The sequence below is a fragment of the Gossypium arboreum genome, chromosome 2 (genome assembly GCF_025698485.1).
Source record: "Gossypium arboreum isolate Shixiya-1 chromosome 2, ASM2569848v2, whole genome shotgun sequence".
NCBI classification, from domain to species: Eukaryota; Viridiplantae; Streptophyta; class Magnoliopsida; order Malvales; family Malvaceae; genus Gossypium; species Gossypium arboreum.
Window position 1 is genome coordinate 27,048,099 of NC_069071.1, and position 25,020 is coordinate 27,073,118.

Genomic DNA, 25,020 nt, shown 5'->3' on the forward strand with positions numbered 1-25,020 from the left:
TGAAAAGTACAAGAGTTCACAAGCTTTCAAAACCCTATCTCCCAGTATTCGGTTAAGGTAATTTTCATACCTTATTTTTGGGGTATAGGTCGGTTACCCTAATATTTTATAGGGTAATATTTGGGATATAAGCCACATCTTTAGTTTATTCTGTCTAATAGGATCTGCCATTAGTGTAGTTAATTACCAAGGTGTGAGTGATTAATTTTGGCTAGCGTTTTAGGAGGGATGTATTGAAGATCATCTGGTCGTGGTAGGTGATGATTGCTTAATTGTGGATTAAGTGCTTGTGAATGTTAATAATTGGGGAAACTGATTGAATACTTGGAAAGTATGTAGGTCGATGCACTAGGGTTTGTTTTTTCATAAGTGCTTGCAATCAGGTGTGTAACTGTGCACCAAAATCTGTTACTGCCAAAAAGCCGAAAAAGGTGTGTAACCATACCCTTCTTTACTGTAGATCGGCAAAACCCGAAAAGCTGAAGTGCCGAAACTTTGGCATTTGATGCCTCAAGAGCGTGCGATCGCTCGTAGGGTAGATCGAGCCCACAAATCTTGGGTGATAGTCTGTAAAGGCCACTACGGCCACGTTGGGCTGAAATGGGCCCACGGGCCCAATGGGAACGTGGGCCCTATACAGATTAAATCAACGGTAAGTGATAAATATTGGACTGGGCTATGTAGGTTACATAACTATAGCTAAATTTGGGCTAAATAGGCCACACGAGCGTGTGGGCCCACTTGGGTCGAGTAATGGGCCTTGGGCCCATTTACACCGTTATGATCATTTAGGTTATCTAGGTCGCTCGAGGTGACTGTAGACCTTCGAAGGTCGTAGTCTGAGCCGAAACCCTAAAATAGGCAAAATGACCGTAATACCTCAGTATGGTAAAATGACAATTATGCCCTTATGCTTCATATGACTGATGTGCTTATGATTTACATAAATGATTATACTGAGTATGACTTTGCATACAGGTAATATTTATGACATAACATACTGCATGGGGTTGGGGTCTGATTTGGAGGAAGTTTTGTACTAGTGGTTTTGCCACGTATTCTGATTCTAGTGGCTCCGCCATGTTTTCTGTTATTAGTAGCTTCACTGTATTACTAGTGTGTTGGCTAGGTAGGTCAATCGAATCCCCACATGGTACGTTGGATGGTACGGGTGGTGTGCTGGTTGGATTGAGTTGTGATACTTATTTACTCTGTATTGATTCTGTTTTGGGCTTCTGCCCACACTGCTACTGTATAGGGCTAAAGCCCAGACTGTTCTATTTCTGAATAAGGCTACGGCCTGTTTTGCATATTCTGATATTTGTTGTCTATTAGCGGAATACACACTGAGTTTTCGTAAACTCACCCTTTCTTTCTTAATGGTACAGGTAATCCTCAGCCTTATACAATTTGGTGCTGCGAGAGACTTAGAGGTGGTGACACTACTACTCCTATTTTTCTTTTATTTGGTGTTTATTTACTATTAGATTTCATTTTGGGTTTTGAATTGTAATAAGGCCTCTCTAATTTTCCAGCTTTTAATTTGGGGATTTTTACTTATCATGATTTACATCTGTTAGAAGTAGAACGCGGTTTTCCAAAATGATAATTGTTTTCAAAACACTGTGTTTCCTCAACACTTTTAAGATGCTTCCGTGACAATAAGGTTTTAAAAGTAATGACGATTTGAAGTGAATAACAAATAGCTAGAATGACTTGAGTTTTAACAAAGAGGCTTTAAAATTTCCAAACGGGTTTATCATCACCAAGAACAAATTTTTGAAAAGCACTCTAAGGTGACACCGCCAGATTCGGCCATAACGTCTAGGCCGAGTTTAGGGTGTTATATTTTGTGGTATCAGAGCTAGGTTGTAAAACTCGGCTATGGAATGGGTTTTTGAAAATTTTTCTCAAAATTGGGTTTTCAAAGGTTTTTCTAAACCTTGGTTTTTTTTAAAGAGATGATTTTAAAGAATTTGGATTGTTTTAAAATGTTGACACTAAATGTGTGGCATGCCAAGTCTCTGGCACCAAATCTGTAAGTTCTCTGACACTTTTTACCATTATGGACTGAAATGTTATATTGTAGGTAGTGGTACTATGCTAGAAACCCTAGAGTCTAAGTTAATTGAGACTATAGAAGATTGAAAACTGTAGTGAGACTCTACTCTACGAAAACAAAACTTTAATTATTGCTTGATCATAAGATATCAGTTAATAATTACTAGAATTATGAATTGATTCATGAGACTCTTAAAATAGATAATACGCTATAATGATATGAGCACAACAGGTACTCGCGAAAGTAGTACACGAGGACACGATAGAGGCCGAGGAAGCGCAAGGGCTGGGTCTTCAATGTCGAGCCACATGCCTACTAGGGAGGCGCCAACAGCACTAGTAACTGAGACGGGGTCTTATGATCGAGTTACAAGGGATGATGCTCTATCCCAAATGATGCTTCATGTTCTAAAGGGGGTTGCTGGAGCGAGTACTAGATCAGTGGGCCGAGGGTCTATTTCTAAGCAACTCCGACCTAATGGAGTGAAAAGTTTTAGTGGTGTTTCTAATGTAGCCCCAAATGTGGTAGAGTACTGGTTAGAGGCCACTAAGAGGATAATGGACGATCTTGATTGCACTGTGGAACAAAAATTAAAAGGAGCGGTGTCTTTATTGCGAGATAAAGCATACCAATGGTGGCTCACCAAGAGAGATGATACGCAGGTCGACCGTTTGACATGGGAGTTCTTTAAGGCGGCCTTTCAAGGGAAATACATTAGGGCGAGTTATGTGGACGCCCGAAGGAAGGAATTTCTAAATCTGACCCAAAGGAACAAAATTGTGGCATAGTACGATGCAGAGTTTCTGCGGCTGAGTCGATATGCCCGTGGAATTGTCGTAACTGAGTATGAATGCTGTGTGCATTTTGAGGATGGACTTCGGGATAAGTTGCGTGTACTGATAGCTCCACAGAGGGAGCGAGACTTTTTTGCCCTGGTTGAGAAAGTAAAAATTGCTAAGGATGTGAAGTGCTCAGAGTGCTAGAACTGCGAGAAAGATAGGGGAAGATTTAAGAGGGATTCAGGGCCCTCGGGTTCTTCTGAAAGGCCTGTAAAGAAGGCTATTTTTGAGGGGCCAGTCTGAACAGTCCCTGTTACTATGGTTAGACTGCATATTTACACGAATTGTAGGAGGTCTCACCAGGGTGAGTGTTGGAGATGAACCGGGGCATGTTTCAGATGTGGGTCCATGGATCATCAAGTCAAGAATTGTCCTCAGAGGCCTGTTCAAATGCAAGCTGTAGAACAGAGGTTTGTTTAGCCGGTGAAAAGTGGTCAGCAGACACCGAGAGGCCATGGTTAGGCCAAGGGTGGAAACGGTAATGGACGTGGTCGTAGAGCACCGAGCAAAGGTACTGGTAATGCTGAGCGAGACAACCAGCTATGGTTTATGCTACTCATCTTCGAGAGGATGGTGACGCCCCTGACGTTATAACTAGTACATTTTTTATTCATAACATGCCATACATTACTTTAATTGATATTGGGTCTGCGCATTCCTATGTTGCAAGCACTGTGTTTGAGATGCTGGGTATCTAGTTTGAGATTAGGGCTAGTGAAATAACTGTGATAAGTCCATTGGGACAATTAGTTAAGGTAGACAAATTATTTAGAGACGTGCCCCTAGAAGTTCAGGGTATAATCTTTCCAGCGGATTTTATGGAATTACCATTTGGAGAATTTGACCTTATCTGGGGTATGGACTGGCTAGTGAAACAACGTGTGAGTTTGGATTGCGTTTCTAAGTGAATGGTGTTGAAGACTACTAAGGATAAGGAGGTAACTTTGATAAGGGAGCAAAGAAATTATCTATCTAATATAATCTCAGCATTAATGGCCGAAAAGCTGGTTCGCAAGGGTGGCGAGGCATTTCTAGCGTATGTGAGCATTTTTTATTCTGAAGGCCCTTCGGTGGGAGATGTTAGAACTGTCAGGGAATTTCTGAATATATTTCCTAATGAGCTTCTTGGGTTACCTCCGAACTGGGAGGTCAAATTCGAAATTGAGCTGCTACTTGGAATAGCTCCGGTGTCCATCGCCCTGTATAGGATGGCACCGAAGGAGCTTGTGGAATTAAAGGCTCAAATTCAAGAGATTCTAGACCGAGGGTTTATTCGACCAAGTGTGTCTCCGTGGAAAGCACCAGTGTTGATCGTAAAGAAAAAGGATAGGACTATGCGCATGTGCATCGACTACCGACAGTTAAACAAGTTGACGATCAAGAACAAGTACCCCCTTCAAAGGATTGATGATCTTTTTTGTCAACTTAAAGGAGCTTCAGTTGTCTCCAAGATCGATCTCCGCTCTGGATACCATCAGCTAAAGGTTAAGGAGGCTGATGCGTAAAAGACAATGTTTAGGACTCGGTATGGGCACTACGAGTTCCTAGTAATGCCGTTTGGGCTTACGAATGCACCAGTAGCCTTTATGGATCTCATGAATCGGGTGTTCCAACCCTATCTGGACCGGTTCGTAGTTGTCTTTATAGATGATATTCTGGTGTATTCGAGAACTGAGTAGGATCATGATGTACATCTTCGAACTGTTTTGCAAATTCTGAAGGAGAAGCAGGTATATGCAAAGTTCAGCAAGTGTGAGTTCTGGCTGCGAGAAGTGACGTTTTTTGGTTACGTAGTATCTGCTAAGGGGATTAGGGTTGATCCTCAAAAGATTAAAGCCATATTAGATTGGAAACCGCCAAAGATTGTATCTGATATTCGAAGTTTTCTAGGCCTGGCTGGGTATTATAGACGCTTTGTGGATAGGTGTTCTGTAATTGCTGCACCTCTGACTAAGTTACTATGAAAAGGAGTACCGTTTAGTTGCACTAATAGGCAACAAGAGAGTTTTGAAAAACTGAAAAAGGTTTTGACTGAGGCCCCTGTCTTAATACAGTCGGAGTTTGGGAAGGAGTTTACTGTCTACAATGATGCGTCACACATCGGATTGTGTTGTGTGCTGATGCAGGAGGGTAAAGTGGTTGCTTACGCATCACGTCAGCTTAAGCCTCACGAGGCGAATTACCCTACTCACGACTTGGAGTTGGCTGCGGTGGTGTTCATGTTAATTTATACGATGAGAAGTGCATTATTTACACAGATCATAAGAGCCTCAAATACCTTCTTACTCAAAAAGAGTTGAATCTTAGGCAGCGAAAATAGATAGAGCTGCTTAAGGATTATGATTGCTCAATTGAGTACCACCCTGGTAAGGATAACGTGGTAACGGACACGCTAAACCAAAGGGTTGTACCTGATTTGAGAGCAATGTTTGCTCTTCTCAACCTGTTTGATGATGGTAATTTATTGGCTGAGTTTCAAGTGAAACTGACATAGACTGAGCAAATTAAGAATAAACAGTTGTTAGATGAGTCACTAGTTTCTTGATTTCGACAAGTTGAGAATGGTGAGACTGCAGATTTTTAGCTGAATAGTGAGGGGGTATTGTGTTTCCTTAGGAGAGTTTGTATACCAAGGGATTCTGATTTGAGGCAATCTATACTACAAGAGGCGCATAGTAGTCCATATGCTATTCATCCTGGCAGAAACAAGTTATACTGAGATCTTCATGAGCTGTATTGGTGGCCTAGGATGAAAAGCGAAGTTGCTGATTACGTGAGTAAATGACTGACTTGCCAGCAAATTAAAGCTGAACATCAACTACCTTCTAGGTTATTGCAGCCAGTTAAGATTCCACTCTGGAAGTGGGAAAGGGTAACCATAGATTTTGTGAGTGGGTTACCCTTGACGCCTGCTAAGAAGGATTCGGTATGGGTTATCGTAGATAGACTGACTAAACTTCCCATTTTATACTGGTCCACTCTAATTATTCGCGGCAAAAATTGTCGACTGCATGTAGTACCAATTTCTATCATATCTGACAAAGATCCTAGATTTACATCTCGATTCTGGAAGAAGTTAAATGACGCTTTGGGTACAAGGTTGGACTTTAATACTGCGTTCCATCCTTAGTCAGACGGTCAGTTAGAGAGGGTGATTCAGATACTAGAAGACATGTTAAGATGCTGTGTAATTGATTTTTGAGGCAGTTGGGAAGACTACTTGCCATTGGCAAAGTTCGCTTACAACAACAGTTATCAGTCCAGTATTCAGATGGCACCGTACGAGGTGTTATATGGTTGTAGATGTCGTACTCCTACCTGTTGGACGGAACTTGGTGAGTGGCGAGTTTTGGGGCCAGATTTAGTTTCTGATGCTGAAGAAAAGGTAAAATTAATTCGAGATCAGTTAAAAGAAGAAATTGATAGGCAGAAGTCATATGCAGATTTAAAGCGTAAAGAGATTAAGTACTCTGTGGGGGATTATGTCTTTCTAAAGGTCTCACCATGGAAGAAAATCCTAAGATTTGGATGGAAGGGCAAGCTTAGCCCTAGGTTTATCGGGCCATACCAGGTTCTGAAACGGGTGGGACCAATTGCCTATCAGCTTGAGTTGCCTCCAGATTTAGACAGGATTCATAATGTGCTCTATGTCTCTATACTAAGACATTACCGCTCTGATCCCACGCATATTGTGCCAGTTGAGGAAATTGAGGTTAGGTCTAATTTGACTTTCAAGGAAGAACCGGTGCAGATACTGGATTGTGACGTCAAAGTGCTGAAAAGAAAATCAGTTCCATTGGTCAAGGTGCTTTGGCGTAATCACAGTTCAAAGGAAGCCACGTGGGAGACTGAAGAAGCGATGCGATAGCAATACCCTCACTTATTCTGATCAGGTAAATTTCGAGGCTGAAATTTCTTTAAAGGGGGTAGATTTGTAGCGCCACAAAAATATAGGGTCTTTATTTTTGCAAGCTTGGACGTAATTATCATGTTTGCTTTAGCAAACATGATAATTATCAACTAAGTGATTTGGGTGTGTTTGGGAGTGTTTGAGAAGCCTGGGTTCAAGTCTAGGCTTTTGCAAAAATTTTAGTTTTTCCCCTTAGTTGAACCTTGGCTTTAGCTTGTAGGCCTTATAAATAATAGTGCTTGGATTGTGACACAAAGGGAGTGTGTGGTCTAGTGGCAAAGTGGCATGTTGCTTCTACTGAGGGAATTGTGTTCGAGTCCTAAGTTGAGCAATGGAGTAGTTATTTTGCTACCTGAGTTGTGTAGGTAGTGGAGTTGGGATGAAACACAGCTAACAGGAGTTTAAAGAGAGTTTTTATAGGATGTTAAAGTAGATTAAGGAGGAAATCGTGGAGAGATTGGGGGAGTGGATCAAGGAGCTGGGGAAGTGGTTGTTGTTGGCCGAAAATGGGATTCTTTGGGTACCAATTTGGTCATAAGCACTTAGTGCCAAAATTGTCTAGCTTTTGCCTTTTTGTTTCGGTAGCTATTCTCCTTTTGCTTTTCTCTCTTTCGGGTTCAAGCCTGTTTTGGAGTAGCCGTGTTGCGTTTCAACCATTCGGGTATTTTTTTTCTACTTTGGCATTCTTTTCAAGTCTGGCTTATCCTTGTTAACGTGCTCATTTCTTTTGTCTTCTTTGAGCAGTAGTCAAATATTCTTTTCTCTCCCCATCGCCATTCTTTCATCTTCTTCAAGCGTCTTTTTTCCTATTGCTAGCCGAACACCTTCTACTTTTCCTCATCTCTTTAGTTTGGATTCTGCAGTTGTGGGTTTCTTCTTTAAGCTGATTGCAGTTCTTCTTCTCTTAATCTTCTTTCGGTTTACCCTGTATTTTGGTTTGGCTGATTACTATTCTTCTCTGTTATTTCGCTTGCAAGGGTTCTGTCGAATCGGTAAGTACTCATAGGTCCTTTCTATTGTTCTCTGTTATTGCTATATGGGCTCAAATCCATTTCTTCTGCCTCTCTCTAAAAGTCGAATACTTCTTCTCTTAGTTTTTTGTAATTGCCGAATGGTGACTCCTTCCCCCATGATGTGTGTTCATTGGATTCTAGGTATTGCCGAGGAGTGAAAAGTGCAAAAGTTCACAAGCTTTCGAAACCCTATCTCCCAGTATTCGATTAAGGTAATTTTGATACCTCATTTTTAAGGTATAGGCCAGTTACCCCAATGTTTTATAAGGTAATATTTGGGATATAAGCCACATCTATAGTTTATTCTGTCTAACTGGATCTACCATTAGTGCAGTTAATTACCAAGGTGCGAGTGATTGATTTTAGCCGGTGTTCTAGGAGGGGTATATCGCAAATCATCTGGTCGTGGTAGGTGATGATTGCTTAATCGTGGATTAAGTGCTTGTGAATGTTAATAATTGGGGAAACTAATTGAATACTTGGAATGTATGTAGGCCAGTGCTCTAGGGTTTGTTTTTTCACAAGTGCTTGCAATCATGTGTGTAACTGTGCACCAAAATATGTTACTGTCAAAAAGCCGAAAAAGGTGTGTAACCACACCTTTCCTTACTGTAGATCAACAAAAGCTGAAAAACCGAAGTGCCAAAACTTCGGCATTTGAGGCCTCACAAATGTGCGATCGCTCTAGGGTAGACTGAGCCCACAAATCTTAGATGATAGTTTCTAAAGGCCACTACGAGCGTTTCTGTGGACTTAGGTCGTTATGGGCCACGTTGGGTCGAAATGGGTCGTGTGGGCCCAATGGGCTCGTGGGGCCCATACAGATTAAATCCACGGTAAGTGATAAATAACGGACTGGGCTATGTAGGTCGCATAGCTGTAGCTAAATTTGGACTAAATAGGCCACATGAGCGTATGGGACCACTTGGGCCCATTTACACCGTTATGATCATTTAGGTTATCTAGGTCACTCGAGGCGACTGTAGATGATTTACATATATGATTGTACTGAGTATGACTTTGCATTCACATAATATTTATGACATGACATACTGCAGGGGTTGGGGTTTGATTTGGAGGAAGTTCTGTACTAGTGGTTTTGCCACGTATTCTGATTCTAGCGGCTCCGCCACATTTTCTATTATTAGCAGCTTTGCTGCGTTATTGGTGTGTTAGCTGGGTGGGTCGATCGAATCCCCACATGGTGTGTTGGCTGGTACGGGTGGTGTGCTGGTTGGGTTGGGTTGGGATATTTATTTGCTCTGTATTGATTCTGTTTTGGGCTTGGGCCTACTCAGCTACTGTATAGGGCTAAAGCCCAGACTACTTTGTTACTGATAAGGCTACAGCCTGTTTTGTATATTCTGATTTTTGTTGTCTGTTAGCGGATTACATACTGAGTTTTCGTAAACTCCCCATTTCCTTTTTAACTGTACAGGTAATCCTCAGCCTTAGACGATTTGGTGCTGCGAGGGAATTGGAGGTGGCCACACTACTGCTCCTATTTTTCTTTTATTTGGTGTTTATTTACTATTAGATTTCATTTTGGGTTTTGAATTGTAATAAGGCCTCTTTAATTTTCCAGTTTTTAATTTGCACATTTTTGCTTATCATGATTTATATCCGTTAAAAGTAGAACGCAGTTTTCCAAAATGATAATTGTTTTCGAAACACTGCGTTTTCGCAACACTTTTAAAATGCTTTTGCGAGAAACAAGGTTTTAAAAGTAATGAAGATTTGAAGTGAATAAAAAATAGCTAGAATGACTTGAGTTTTAACAAAGAGGCTTTAAAATTTCCAAATGGGTTTATCATCACCAAGAACAAATTTTTGAAAAGCACTCCAAGGTGACATCGCTAGATTCGGCCATAACTTCTAGGCCGAGTTTGGGGTGTTACACAAAAGTTTCGACTGGATTCTGTCAGTGACATTAGCCACCGAAGTGGACTAAAATAAATTATTGATGGGGCTTCTAAATTTCTTTTTGAAAAATCATTTTCTTCAGCAATTTACTGAAAGCAAATGAAAACTTTGTTTACATTTTTCAAGCGTTAAATTTTATTTGTCACTTCAATTCAGTTTGAAATCATATTACTTTTTATGTATTAATTTCATAATAATAAACAGAGTAGCAATGTGAGAAAAATTGAAACTTCAAATCGAAATTAAAGCGAGACATTTGATGTTTTCTTTTAGTCAAAAAACCCATAGATTATTACCTTAAAAACCATATTCTTATAAACAAAAAATACATTTCAATGAAATAGAACCCATGCTTGGCATCAAAATTAAAATAAAAAAATCTCAAAAGTTGTAACCTATACCATAGTTTATATAAATGCCTTTACAGATTGATTGAAAATGCCTTACTAAACTTATAAAAAAATTGATTAAACCAAACCAATATGAAACATTCTTAGACCTTCGGCTTGCCAAGTCTAACTCTTAATCATGAGGGTTACTTGAAAAGGAGGAAACTAAGGGTATGAGTTACAAAAGCTCAGTGTGAATCTAAACATACGTAATTAAATAAAGCCGTACAAAATAGTAAGTGTAGTAACATACATTAACTTAAAAGTTATAGATAAATGATTCAAGCAATGCTTAGATTCATAACAAAATAAAATAGAGCGTTTCACAAACTATTGTGGAAATATAAAATCCTAATGACTTATGTCCCAAACCTTCTTATCTATCCTCTACACAACATCTCCAGCAATCCCCCACACACACAAATAAGGATTTACTGAATCCTTTCCAACCTCTACACACAAATAATGGGGTTATGATGGACCCATCCAACTGAACATACCTTAATGTGGTCATATGCCACTTTTTATTATTACAATTATACCCTTAAAGAATAGTATTGCAGTGAAACTGCCGAATCAAACTTCCTTCTCTTCAATGTCAACCCCAACCACAATGCATATGCAAAATTTTCACAAAATAGATACTTATATACATATATCAAATATCAAATTAGATATCTTCTAATCTAAATACAAAACATCAGAACAAACAGCGCAGAATTTTTTGATTATCCTATCCAATCATTTCATATTGTGAATTTATCAAACCACATCTCATACTCATTTATACAAACCACAAAGCTTAAATCACAAAATTTTAATATGCATAAATAAATTTAAATGGAAATGGTGTCGCAGATTCTCCTACAGAGGCTTAAACATACAAGGCATTATTGAGGGACAAAAATGAATCACTTAGGAAAATAATGAAAAAATTGCGAAACCAGGACCAGACGGTCGTGTGGAAGGGTCTAGATCATGTGATAGGAATACACAAATGTGTGGCTAAGAGACACGCCCGTGTGACTGAGATACACAATCATGTGGCAAAGGGACACGTCCGTGTAACTGGGGTACACAGCGTTGTGGCCATACTGTATAATTCACTGAACCATGTGAATAAATTACATTATTAAGGAGTAGAGAGAACACGCCCATTTGGCTGAAACACACACCTGTGTACGAATGACAAAAATCCCCAACTAGAGGTCACACGGCCTTATGGCCAACCCGTGTGACACACCCTAGGCCGTGTGACAAGAAAACTTACATAATTTCTTAAGTGGGACACAACCGTGTGGATTGTCCGTGTGCTTGTCCATGTGGCTCGAAAACCACTACAAACCTTATAGCAAAACATGAAATTAAACTTTGAAAAAATCCCTAAGTATAAGTGCTCATGAAAAACACCTTAGAATGGGATTTCAAGCAGCAATGAGCAATGGATTCACCTTAACATTACTAACTTGTAACTCAAATTTTCAAATATATTTAACCTATAAGAATCTCAATTTCAAACATGAATAAATGAATCAAAGAAACTAATATAACTTAGAAAACAACATTCGTACTTACTCGATTCGACACTTGATTGAACGAAGAACAAGAGAGCTATTAAACCCTTAATGAGGTAATTAATGATAATGATGTTGGAATAATTGAAGCACCACAGGATTACAAATATTGAATTGTACTAACAACAAACAAACAAAAATTTAAATAAAAAGGATAAATTGAAAGAAATAAAAATAATAGCAAAAGAATTGCACAAATCTTAAATTGGAAAAAAAATGGAAGAAATTGATGTAAAAAGAAATTGGGATATGTGAGAGGATTTTTGGGACTTTTCTATTCTTTTTCTAAAATATTAAAATGAGATTAAATAATTTAAAAATAATTTTTAACAAAAGACTAATAAGAATTTTTTAAAAAAATCGAAAGCAAAGCCAAAAATAAAATTAACTCTCTCTTAGTGTACACGAGGATTCAAACCTAAGTCTTAAGGGAAAACTGACACTTTGTAATAGCCTGTTTTTAGTCTTTGTCGAATCGGTGGTTTGGGACCACAATTACGATGTCATCCATAAATATTAGAAAATTTTAAGTTTTAGGTAGTTAATTAAGTAAAAGGGTTAAATCGTAAAGGTTACAAAAGTTTAATTCTATTAGAGGAATGCATGAAAATGGAAAAGGTAGGTAAGGAGGGATTCAAATGGTATAATTACCATTTGAATAATGGTGGACGGTTAGCCTAGTGAATTATAAGAATTTTTATTAAATTAAAAGGGTTTTGATGGTAAAATTGTAAATAAATGAAAATGTAAGTAAAATTAAAAGAAAAAGATGAAGCAACCTTCCCTAATTTTCACCTTCCACTGAAATTAGAATAGGGAAACACCATTGAGGACCCTAAGGTTCAGCTAAGCAAAGATTGAAGCTTTTAGGTAAATTTCCTACCTATTTTTAGTAATTCTCATGTTTTTGAGCTCGTATTAGCTTGATTTAGCTAACCTGAGGACTAATTCGTTAAACTGTTAAATGTAATAAATGTTGCCATTGAAGAGTTGAGTTATTCTTGAATTTAATGTTGAAATATGAAGATTTTTTGCTTTGGTAGACTAATTTATAAACTGATTTTTAATGATTTTAACGTTTAAGGACTAAATTATTAAAATGATAAAATTGATTATACTTAATGTGAAATAATTGAAAATAGGAATTTATAGAAGCTATAGATCATTCTATTGAATTTGGGTTTAGAAGAAAAAGGTTAATTTGCATGTTTGAGGGCTTCAAGATTGAATTGAATAAAAAGGTAAAGTTAAGGGTAATTTTGTAAAATGTGATAAAAGACTTAATTGCATAAAATATTGATTTTTTTATGTGATTTGGTAAATTAAATGATATTATCATTTTAGATCGAGAACATATTGATGATTGTGGGAAGGAAAATGTTGCAGATTAGTCCCTATACTCAAGCTGTTACTCCAAAGTGGTCTGGTAAGTTCGTTCATGTAAATAAGTCATAGACATTTTCTTTAATACTTGTTACGAAGTGTTTTGTAGTCTTTGAATGTCTGATCTAGTGGATGTTAATTATGAAATTGAAAATTGTTTGAGCATATAGAATCTGGCCTTGAGCTTAGCAGGCGAGATGCCGATGTACTGTACTGTAACAGGGTTTGTTTCGGTGTATCTATTGGGCTTAAAGCCTAGAAGGCTTTGTGCCAGTGTACCTATCGGGCTTATTACCTAGCAAGCTTAGTGCCGATGTAATTAGCGAGCATGTTGCCCAACAGGCTTCAGACTGGTGTAATGATTTGTACCGGATACTAGTGACTTGGGAACATATCAAGCTATGTTTTGGAATAAGAAATGATACCAACGTACTATTCAATTCTTTCTTGATATGAACTGTGATAGACAGGATCTTGGTTATTTTAATCGTATAATTTGTTCTATTATGTGTTTAAGTCAGTAACGTTATTATTTGGCTTAACAAACTTACTAAGCCTCAAGTAAGCTTACTTGTGCTTTGTATTTGTTTTGTAGATTACATATTGTGATAGGGAGATCGGATCAAACAAACTTGAATAATCACACTATCTTGAGGAATTTTTTGGTAGTTTTTGTAAACATCCTGGTTTATATGGCACGTAGTAGGGCTAATGAACTTGTTGTAATATTAAAGTTATGTATTGGTTGATATGCTCTTGATGTGATAAATTTTAGAGTCTCTTATGGTATGATATGTTAAATTCTAAGTTGTGCTAAATGTTTAATCATGAATAGAAGTATTTGGATGCAATTAGGCATGGTGTTTGAGGCCAAGGTAAGCAATGTCAATATGTGTGTATGATGGTTTACATGTTTGTTTTTAAGAAAGAAAGATTATAGGTACCATGTGTTTTGAAGAAAGAAAGATTATAGGTACCATGTGATATGAATTAGAAAGACAATTTGGGTAAGTTTAGGTGATTATATTTTGCATGTTTTGGTTGCCCTTGATGTGTTTTAAGGTGATGAAACAATGTGGTATGATTTGGTTTAGGTTGCTATGATATTGAATGAAAAACAATCATGATTTTTATCATTTTTTTGAGACACACATCCTGGAACACAGGCTATCACACAACCTCGTGTCACACATGGACAACCAACACAGGTGTGTTACCCGAATGTGTTAGGTGCAGGGTTCACACGGGCTGGCACTGTGACAACCCGAATTAGGGCCTAATCGGAATAGTGGTTTCGTGACCACAAATCCGAGATAGAAATAATTGTTTTATAATTATTTTGGAGTTTATGATATGATTGCATGATTGTGTGAAAATTTCGTGATGAAATTCTATGCCTAAAGTGCTTAAATTGAAAGTAGGGACTAAATCGAATAAGTTGCAAAATTTGCATCCCGAAGTTTTAGTATGAAATTGTTTTGGAATATTAATTAGGAGGTCTTAAATAGCAATTTGACCAATTTTAAGTTCATGGACAAAATTAGGACATGGAAGGAATTTTGAAAGTTTAGTAAGGAGGGCATTTTGGTCATTTGGATATTAAATGAAATAAAATGGGAAAAATAACACAAAATTGATCATCATCCTCCTTAGTTGCTGCCGAATTCTCCCTCTCTCCATAGCTAGGGTTTCTTCAATTTTCAAGCTCCATAGTAAGTGATTCCAAGCCCGTTTTAATGTTCTTTACGTTTTTGGAATCCGGAAGCTCGATTAAGCTTATGCTAGTAATAATTTAACCTAGGGTTCACATTTGGAAAAATACCCATAGGTGAAATTTGTGTATTTTGATGTTTTATGATAGAATATGAGGTTTTAAATTATGTTAAATAACTTGTGCTACTCGGTTTTAAGTGAAAGCGAGTAAAAGCAAGATAATCGGTAAAAATACCTATTGTTCATAACTATATGATAGAGTGAGAATTTGATGTTGTTGTAGAAGAGAAAATGTTCAGCATATCATAAAATATAAGAATAAGGGCTGAAATTAAATTCCGAGCCTAGGGGCAAAATTGTAATTTTGAAAAGTTAGGGGCAAAATGTAATTTTTCCATGATGTGATTTTTGGATTGAAATAAATAGTATGAGTATTAAATGAGCTAAATGTGTTATTATAGATCAAGAAAGACGCGAATTGATCTCGAGCAGGGAAGGAAAAAGTTTTGGACTAAATTGCAAAATTTCCACATTTTGCACCAAGGTAAGTTTGTATGTAAATATTACAATAATTTCATGTACATTCTTATATTTCAGCCTATTATATAAACATACTAGCTGATGTTAAAATGTAAATCGACTATTGGAAAAATGGAAATAAATATAGAGAGAGATCCGGTTGAACATTGGAGATCGAATGAAATAGAGGGCGTAGCTAGGTCACATGTATGATGCTGAGTGCACATCATGTGTACAAGAAAGCTACGAGACACCTGTAGTAGCTAGGTCACATGCGTGATACGAGATGTATCCCATGTAGACAAGAGAGCTACGTGAAAGATAAATGTAGCTAGGTGCATGCGTGATTCCAAGTGAAGGACACCATGTAGACAAGAGAGCTACGTGAAAGATAAATGTAGCTGGGTCGCATGCGTGATTCCAAGTGACGGACACCATGTAGACAAGAGAGCTACGAGACAAATCGGCTAGGTCGCATGAGTGGTACTAAGTGTTCACCATGTGTACAAGAGAGCCGAACTAAACGAAGTATGATGGTGGGGTGTGTCAAACCATTAAATATCGAGGATTCATCCGAATTGTTCAACGGGATGGTTTTGTGGTGATATTGTGGTTTGGACCTACACTTATGGTGAATGAAATGTGGTGAAAATGATTTGTGGTATATACATATATAAGATAAAATGAGGTTAGCATAAAGAATGTGTGAAAGAGTGAAATTAGCATTAAAACTGTTTTTAGATGGTAGCAGTGACGTGATTTTGAAAAATCACCAAAAATAGGAGGAATATAATTAGAGGTTGAATGAGATGTGAAATTAAAGTTTAATGAGTCTACTTTCATATAAAAGAAACAGACCAAGCAAAGGAATTCTATATTTTGAGATATTTACAATTGTATGTGACTTGCTCAGGATGAATACGTGATCCCTGTTCCAACTTTGAAAAATCATTAAAATTGTACAAAGCAAATTAAGAAATATAGTTTACATGCCTAAATTTCTTATTGAGACTAGTTTTAAATGAAATAGACTTCAGGGTTGTTTGAATTGTGTACTGAGAGATATTCAATTCGTAGTGAACAGAGGTCAGATCAGTCGAGCTGTGTAACAGGGAAACTTTAACTAATAAACTGTACTAATCGGCTGAACCAAAATTATAGAAAAAAATTAGCAAAAAGCTTTATGAGTCTAGATTCAGGAAATTTTACGGATTTGAATTTCGAGTTTTGTAACTCGAGTTATGATTTATTTAGTGAATATGACGCAGCAGAGACAGCTTAATCAAAGTGGAATGAATAGTGAAGTTAAAGTAGATGTACTTGAATTGTTGTGTAAACATGTTAGATTTTTTTAATTAGTATTTACATACTTACTTACTAAGCTATAAGCTTACTTTGTTTCTCTCTTTTGTCTTATAGTGTTCTTGACTTGCTCGGGAGTTAAGGATCGTGAAGATCTACCGCACTATCATACTTTAGGGTATTTGAACTAAACGTTTTGAATTATGGCATGTATAGTAGGCTTAATTAATTTGTTACGTGTCATATTTGTCTAGGTTAAAATATTAGTTCTGATGCTCGACCGGATACTTTGTACAAGCCATTAAAGTGGGCTAATATTGTTCAAGACATATGTTATACGATGCACTATCAAATTGGATGACATATTTATATCTCGATTATGTTTAATGGTATGTGTTATGTTCGGTAATACCTTATATCACATTCGGCGACAGTAGCAGGTAAGGGTGTTCTGAGCACACAACTGCGACATGGTCATATGACCCAAGTTAGTGAGTTACATGGGAGAGCACTCAGACGTGTGGAATAGCCACATGAGCGTGTGGGATAGCCGCACGGGCATGTCGGATAGCCACACAGCTATGTCTAGAGCCACACAGTCTAGGCTCTGTCACCTAGCCATGTGACCCCTGTTTTGAATTTTTTTGGTTTTTCCCTGAACTTCCTAATTTGTTTCAAAATGGTCCTAATTGCTTTTAAACTATTTTTAAGGCCTTATAGGCTCAAATTAAGGCTCATAAATGTATGATTTATACCTTTTGAGTTACATATGTATTTATTTAAATTAATTTCATAATTGAATGTTATATGTTATGGAATTTTCTATTTTGTACGGAAATAATCTGTAACCTTATTCCGACGACAGAAACGGGTTATGGGTGTTACACACTTAACTACTATGCTCATCGTTGACCTTAAAACGCAAGGAAAAATGTAAGATTCTATGCAAAACCACTGATTCACTTGCGAACCTTAATTCTTATAACCCTAATTTCGGGATGTTACAACTCATCCCTCCTTAAAGAATTTCGTCCCCGAAATTTTCGACAAACATAACAGTTGCTAACACACATTTTGCTACCACACTTTTGCTATGCACTCTAATCTCAAACGCATTATAAAACAAATACTTAACCCTACACTTATAGATCTAACTTACTAACATGTGAACACCACACTAACAGCCAAAAACCAACCATATCCAGAACAGTACAACATATAAAACAAAATATCCTGTATTCATACCTGTCTCGGCATTGGTTCAGATCCCCTATTACGAGTCTTTTTTGGGACTCGCTTTTGACCAGGTGGTCGATGAGGGCAATCCTTAATTCGATGTTCTATGGACCCACATCTGAAATATTCCTCCAAATTCTTCCAGCACTCGCCCGAATGGCGCTTATTACAAAACCCAAATATCGGATAATCTGTGCCACTTCCAAAACCTCTCATATCACCTTTCTGAAACCTAGCACGCTTTGTAAAGCATGGATACAAACTAGAGGAACTAAGACCTCTCTTATTATGGGCCCTACCATGACCATTACACTCACACTCTACACATTTATCTTTTTCCTCCACCTTGGACCTCTCCAGCATGGTCTCAAATACTCTCTCCAAGACCCTCAACACTGACTAGGTTAACGTGTCAACACTAGTTTCAGAATTATAGCCACCAATAGCTGGCGTAGCCATGACAACCTCCAGCTCATGAGCAAACACATGCCTCGGACATGTGGAGGACTCATCTAAGGTCCCACTAAGCTGATTCTCACAATCATTCTTATCGTCAGGTTCCATAGCAAGCCTTACATCTAAAATCTTAAGTATCTCTATTTCCATAACAACATAATTAGAAATAATAATTAAAACCTTACATTTACAATCTTACAGTTTCATGGTTTTCTATAGACCAAGACTGGAGTTTTAGACACTTGGTTGAAGAAATTCAGTTTCAAAATACTGTGGTATGTTTTTACGAAAACCCTTTAAAATCCATTCATGCAAACACATTTAAAACGCAGGTCGAGTTTTTGCAAAATCGACTCTGATACCACTAAATGTAACTCCACAAAACTTGGCTCAGAAGTTTCGATCAGATTTCGTAGGTTACATTGGCCACCGAAGTAGCCCAAAATAGATTATGAACCGAGTTTCTTAACTCCTTTCCGAAAAATCATTTTCTTCAGCAATTTACTAAAATAAAAAAAAAAATTTGTTTACATTTTTCAAACGTTAAATTTTATTTATCAATTCAATTTAGTTTGAAATCAAGTTACTTTTTATATATTAATTTCAGAATCAAAACAGAGTAGTAATGTAAGAAAAACTAAAACTTCAAACCGAAATTACAGTGGGACATTTGATGTTTACTTTTAGTCGAAAAACCCATAGAGTATTACCTTAAAAACCATATTGTTATAAACAAAAAATAACGTTTCGATGAAATAGAACCCATGCATGGCATCAAAATTAAAATAAAAAAATCCCAAAAGTTGTAACCCATACCACAGTTTATATAAACGCCTCTACTGATTGATTGAAAATACCTTACTAAACTTATGAAAAACTTAATTAAACCAAGTCAATATGAAACATTCTTAGACCTTCAGTTTGCCAAGTCTAGCTCCTTATTACAAGGGTTACCTGAAAAGGAGGAAACAAGGGTATGATCTACAAAAGCTCAGTGTGAATTCAAAACATACGTAATTAAATAAAGCCATACAGAACAATAAGTGCAGTAACATACATTAACTCAAACTTACAGAGAAAAGATTCAAACAATGTTCAGATTCATAACAGAATAAAATAGAGCATTTCACAAATAATTGTGCAAATATCAAATTCCAATGACGTATGTCCCAAACCCACCTGCCTGGGCTCTACACACCATTTTCAACAATCCCCCACAAACACCAATAAGAGTTTACTAAACTCTTTCCAACCTCTACACACCAATAATTGGGTTTGATGGACCCATCTAACTGAACACACCTTAATGTGGTCATATGCCACGTTTATTATTGCAGTTATAGCGCTAAAAAATAGTATTACAGTGAAACTGCCGAATCAAACTTTCTGCTCTTCAATGTCAATTCCAACCACAATGCATATGCAAAATTCTCACAAAACAGATACTTATATTCATATATCAAATATCAAATCAAACATCTTCCAATCCAAATACAAAATTTCAGAACAGACAATGTAGAATTTTTTGATTATCACATCTAACCATTTTTTATTGTGAATTTATTAAACCACATATCATACTCATCTATATGAACAATAGAGCTTAAATCATGAAATTTTAATATGTATAAATAAATTCATACGGAAATGGTGTCACAGATACTCCTACAGAGGCTTAAACATACAAGGGATTACTGAGGGACTAAAACGAATCACTTAGAAAAACAATAAAAAATTGTGAAACCATTACCACATGGCCGTAGTCGTGTGGGAGGGTCCAGACCATATGATAGGAATACACGACTGTGTGGCTAAGAGAGACGTCTGAGAGAGACCTGTGGGCTGCCCGTGTGGTCCCCCATGTGGCTCAAAAACCACTCTAAACCTTGCAACAAAACACAAAATTAAACCTCAAAAAACATCCCTAATTACGAGTGTTCAAGAAACACACCTTAGAATGGGATTCCAAGCAATAAAAAACAATGGATTCACCTTAACCTTACTAACCTTTAATTTAATTTTTCAAATATACTTAACACCTATAAGAATATCAATTTAAACCATGAATAAGTGAATCAAAGAACCCAATATAAAAACTCAGAAAATAACATCCGTACACACTTGATTCGACACTTAATTAAACGAAAAACAAGAGAACTATTAAACCTTTAAAGAGGTAACTAATGATAACAATGTTGGAATAATTAAAGAACCACAAGATTACTAAAATTGAATTGTACTAATAGAGAACAAACAAAAATTTAAAGAATAAAGATGAATTGAAGGAAACAAAAATAATAGCAAAAGAATTGCACAAATCTGAAATTGGGAAAAAATGGAAGAAAAATAACACTTAACCACTAAACTAATAGGCTCATCGTTGACCTTAAATGTAAAGGAAAATGTAAGAGTTTATATGAAACCATTGACTCACTTGCAAACCTTAATTCTTTTAACCCTAATTTCGGGATGTTACACAACTTGTATTAGTAGATGAACTTAAACATGCCCTTAGTCTAATATAAAATTAGCAAACCGATTGAAAGACTAAAATTTCATCTATCAAGTCCAATTGGAGAGATGCTTTGTTTTGAGCATCAGAGCGAATGACTCCCAAAAGATGGAGACATAGATGTGACTGACTGGACTGACAATACTTTGGACTAAACCTAAGAAGAATAGATCCTGAGTCCATTTACGGATTGATTCAATTGTGACATTCATAATGTGACATAACCTAAATCCTGAGTAGATGATGGACGATTTATGTGTGACTCATACACATTGATGTAAGTAAAAGTCTGAGTTTTAATAGCTAAGGAATCGAAAGGTGGTGCATTGGGTGTATGACTTCTACAATATGTAGCATCATTCAAAATAGTCGAATTCATAGCCCAAGATATGGGTAAATGATATCCTCTCATTGGAATTACATGGTTGATGAAAAGTAAATGTGGTCAAGGGTCGTTCGTCTTTGTGATGAATGATTTGATTACTATTTGAGAGTAATTAGCTTTTCATGAAAGAACAAATGTAATGATTACCATGAGATAAAATAAAATTATATTGGGAGAATGAATATTATCCTAAAAAGATTAAGAATATCCTATGAGGGTAATACACCTATGACAAGTTCATTAGACGAGCACTGATCAAGTTACTTTCGTAATGGTATGCTGTTGGGGAGAGCTCAGTCACGATGCTACAGTGGAATGACTTTGTGACTAAATGAATTTATAATTAATAGGCGAAAATTAGGAACTTAATTATAAATCATTTGAGCCTCATTTGCATATGGTCAATCGGTCATTCCGCGAGCTCATTGAAACCAAAAATGAATTGTTGGATGAATTAAATGAACATAAATGGATAGAAATGATAAAGTTAGAGAATTTGGTTTCATTCAGAAATGAATGTGGTTTTCTCACTATGTATGGAAATTACACGAGAATTAATTAATTAATTAATTAATTAAAGTTTGAAAATAAATTTAAATTAATTGGTTATTGTGAATCCAATTGAATGTAGAAAAATTAAATATATTTTCTTATAGATTATTCAACGATAAACTTTTCATGATTTTAACAAAATTAAAATTGGGTTGAGAAAATTAGTTAATTGAGAAATTAATTTATTTAAATTAATTGAACAAATAATATTTAATTTGGGAAATAGAAAAAACATGTACTAGGTTGGAATAAATTATAAATTACTGGGTTAAAGTCCAAGAAGCACATATAATTGGACCCAGTATAGGAGAGGCCCAACTCCACTTATATAGAATACATGGGATGGAAAACCCTAGTGTTCCTATTTGGGGTTACCGGCCCTCGTCCTAAATAATAGGGGTTGGATATTTTTTATATCAAAATAATACTATTTGTAGTCTACCACTTCAACTAGGATTCTACCAACTCTACTTATAAATAGATGACTTTGGTAGGTGTCAAAGCACAGTAGTAGAAAGAATACAAAAGTTTTCAATATTACTATTCTAAAAAAAATTAGTGGTAATTAATTTCAAGAATAAATTCTATTGTAACACCCTGATTTTCGGGTTTATTCGCGATTTTCAATATTTTGTAAATATTTTTAAAATTTTGTATTTGGATGTGGAATTAGTATTTTGAGTAGGTAAATGGGCTTATAGAAGGCCCATGAGTTGGCCAAAACCAGTTGAATTTTTGGAATTTTAGACTTAGGAGTTAGGGGTTCGGCTAAGTGGCCTTAAGTGGAGTGATGGGTAAATTGCATCACAAAAGAGCCTTGGTTAAGTGGCAAGGGTGGCGCCACTAGGCTCCTAGAAAAGTGGCGTGTGGAGCTTTGGGAAGGCAAGGATCGATTCCTGTGTTGGCAAATAGATGAATTTATTTTTTAGTGCGGGAGGGTAAGTGTTGGAGTTCGGTGGATTACGCTAAAGGAGAGTTGGATCAGTTTAAATGCTTGGATTAAAGAGGGATAAGGGAGAGATTTAAGGATTTGGATGAGGCTAGGAGTTGGCGAATTATGGGAATTGAAGAGGAAAAATCGGCGGGGGGCTATGTTGTTAGTATTTGGCACTTAGGGTATTGAGTGGTGCCGTTTTTCTTCGCTTTAACACCTTAGGGTTGTTTTTCCTCTCTTTTTCCTCTCTAGCCAAAACTACCACCTCCCTATTCCTCTTCTTCTATTTTTCTTTCTTCTTCTTCAAAACTATTCATCATACCTGCTATTCATCAATACTTTTGCCGAATCCATAAAAGCCGAAATCCTGTGATCATTGCTTGTGCTGATTTCTTCAAAGCCGTGTTCTCCTATGTTCTTTTGTTTTATTAATTTGCAATTATCTTTTCTTAATCCTAGATCTCGATCGCAATTCTACTTCAAGGTTGTAGCCCCACATTATCATCTTCTTCATTACACAAAAGCCAAAAACCATAGATTTGGGGCTTATAGCGAAACTTCAAGACTTTGGGGAATCGAGTTCTACCATCGTTTGATAGATAAATCTACACTAGATTGCGTGGAAATCAAGTGGGAGTAAGGGGTAAGTACGTATCATCTCGGATCTGTTCTTATTTTGCAAAGTTAAGAAAAGTCAAGTCCCTAAAATTAGGGAGGTCATCGATTTGGGCATATGGCTCTAAGAGTCTTTAATCGATGTTTTCTTTCGGTGACTAGAGTCTTCTTAAGCGTTGAATCTAAGGCGTGGTTCATTGGAGCAATCGGATTCGAGCTACTATCGATTTTGGCAAAAGGTAAGGTTTCCAAGGTTTTAGGGATATGGTTCGATCATGGATAAGTAAGTTTTGGGGTTTAGTGATTATGGTTTGTAAATAAGAACTGCTAATAAATTGTAGGACATCGAAAGGGATCTCGAAGCGGTCGTCATGAATCGGTGTGTCTAGAACACCCTTTCTTAGTTCAATTCGGCAAAAGCCGAAATGCCGAAATTCTGACATTTCATGATCATGTGAGTATGCGAATGCTCTCAAGGCATAGAGTAATTGTTAGATCTGGCATCGCAAGGTGGTAAGCAAGTTCGTGTGACGTTTTAACGTATTTCAGAAAAAGGGGCTCGATGGGCCAAAACTGGGCCCAATGGGCTTACGGACCAATATGGGTAAGAGATGGGCAAATTAGCCTGTTAGGTAGATGGTGGAATCAAATTGCATAAAACTGATAAAATTACTGAATTAGCTTGTGTAGTAGCGTAGATCACGAAATTACCCTAAAGAGCAAAATTATGAAATTACCCTAAAGAGCAAAATTACCAATATACCCCTAGGGTTTAAATTGGTGAACGCATGAATAATCAATGTTGTATTTTACATGATATGCTTTTATTAATATCTGTTGCATGGGGTTGGGGTATTAATGGAGGAAGTCTTGAAAGTGGTTCATCCACGTCTTGGAGGCTTTGCCTCAATCGATGAATTTGAGTGCGTTCTCTTTGCAACTGTGTGTGTGAAATTTGGGTGGGTTGAGATATTCCCACATGGTGTGTAGGGCTGGTGCAGGCGGTGTAGCGGTTGGTGGGTTGAGTAGTCTCCCAGATGGGCTTGCATTCATTATTTCGTTGATACTCATGTTCTTGAACCGGGCCTATAGGCCACACTGTTATGTAAAAGGGCTAAGGCCTTGCTATCAGTGATTCGAAAAGGGCTTGACCTCTGTGTCTTTATATCTGAATAGGGCTTAGGCCCAATGGGCTCGAGCTGAATTGGGCTTTGGATGGGTTTCTGTATACACTGAGTTTTCCAAACTCACCCCCTTCCTCCTCCCTCCTTGCAGGTGAGCCCTAGTTGGTGGACTTGGAGTTGGGCGGGATTCAGAGTGGCCATGAAGATGGATTGCCAATTTTAAATAAGTTTAGCATTTAATTTGGATTATTTTATTTTTATTATGTTTAAAGTTGTAATAAGGCCGCTCTTTTTAATTATTTTTATTTTGGGGATTATTAAACTGGTTAGCACTAGGGTTCGTTTTATAAAAACTACTTGATTTTTAAAAGATCACGATGACGCATAAAGTTTCCATAAAGTAAATGTTTTTCCAAGGAAATAAATATTTTAAACAAACGTTTTCAACTTAAACATTTTCTTTAGACGGACATAATCAAACGATTTTCTCAAAATTATACGAGATGTTAGAGTGTGGCAATGGTGGTGTGCATGTCTAGGATTGGATCCGAGAAGAGCTTGGTACTTAGCGGTCAAGCG

General features: G+C 36.9%; 1 protein-coding gene across 1 annotated transcript; it reads left to right on the forward strand.

Moving 5' to 3' along the window:
- Window positions 1-6,172: 6,172 nt before the first annotated feature.
- LOC128284273 (uncharacterized) lies at window positions 6,173-6,769 on the forward strand. The gene is made up of 2 exons (XM_053022222.1): window positions 6,173-6,286; window positions 6,398-6,769. Exons 1-2 carry the CDS (start codon window positions 6,173-6,175, stop codon window positions 6,767-6,769), a joined length of 486 nt encoding a protein of 161 aa, XP_052878182.1.
- The last annotated feature ends 18,251 nt before the right edge of the window (window positions 6,770-25,020 follow it).

Excerpts from the sequence above, each read along its gene's own strand:
- LOC128284273 (XM_053022222.1), top strand. The coding sequence starts at position 6,173 with ATGGCACCGTACGAGGTGTTATATGGTTGTAGATGTCGTACTCCTACC. Across the intron at positions 6,287-6,397 it reads TTTCTGATGCTGAAGAAAAG|GTCTCACCATGGAAGAAAAT; the intron begins GTAAAATTAATT and ends GTCTTTCTAAAG.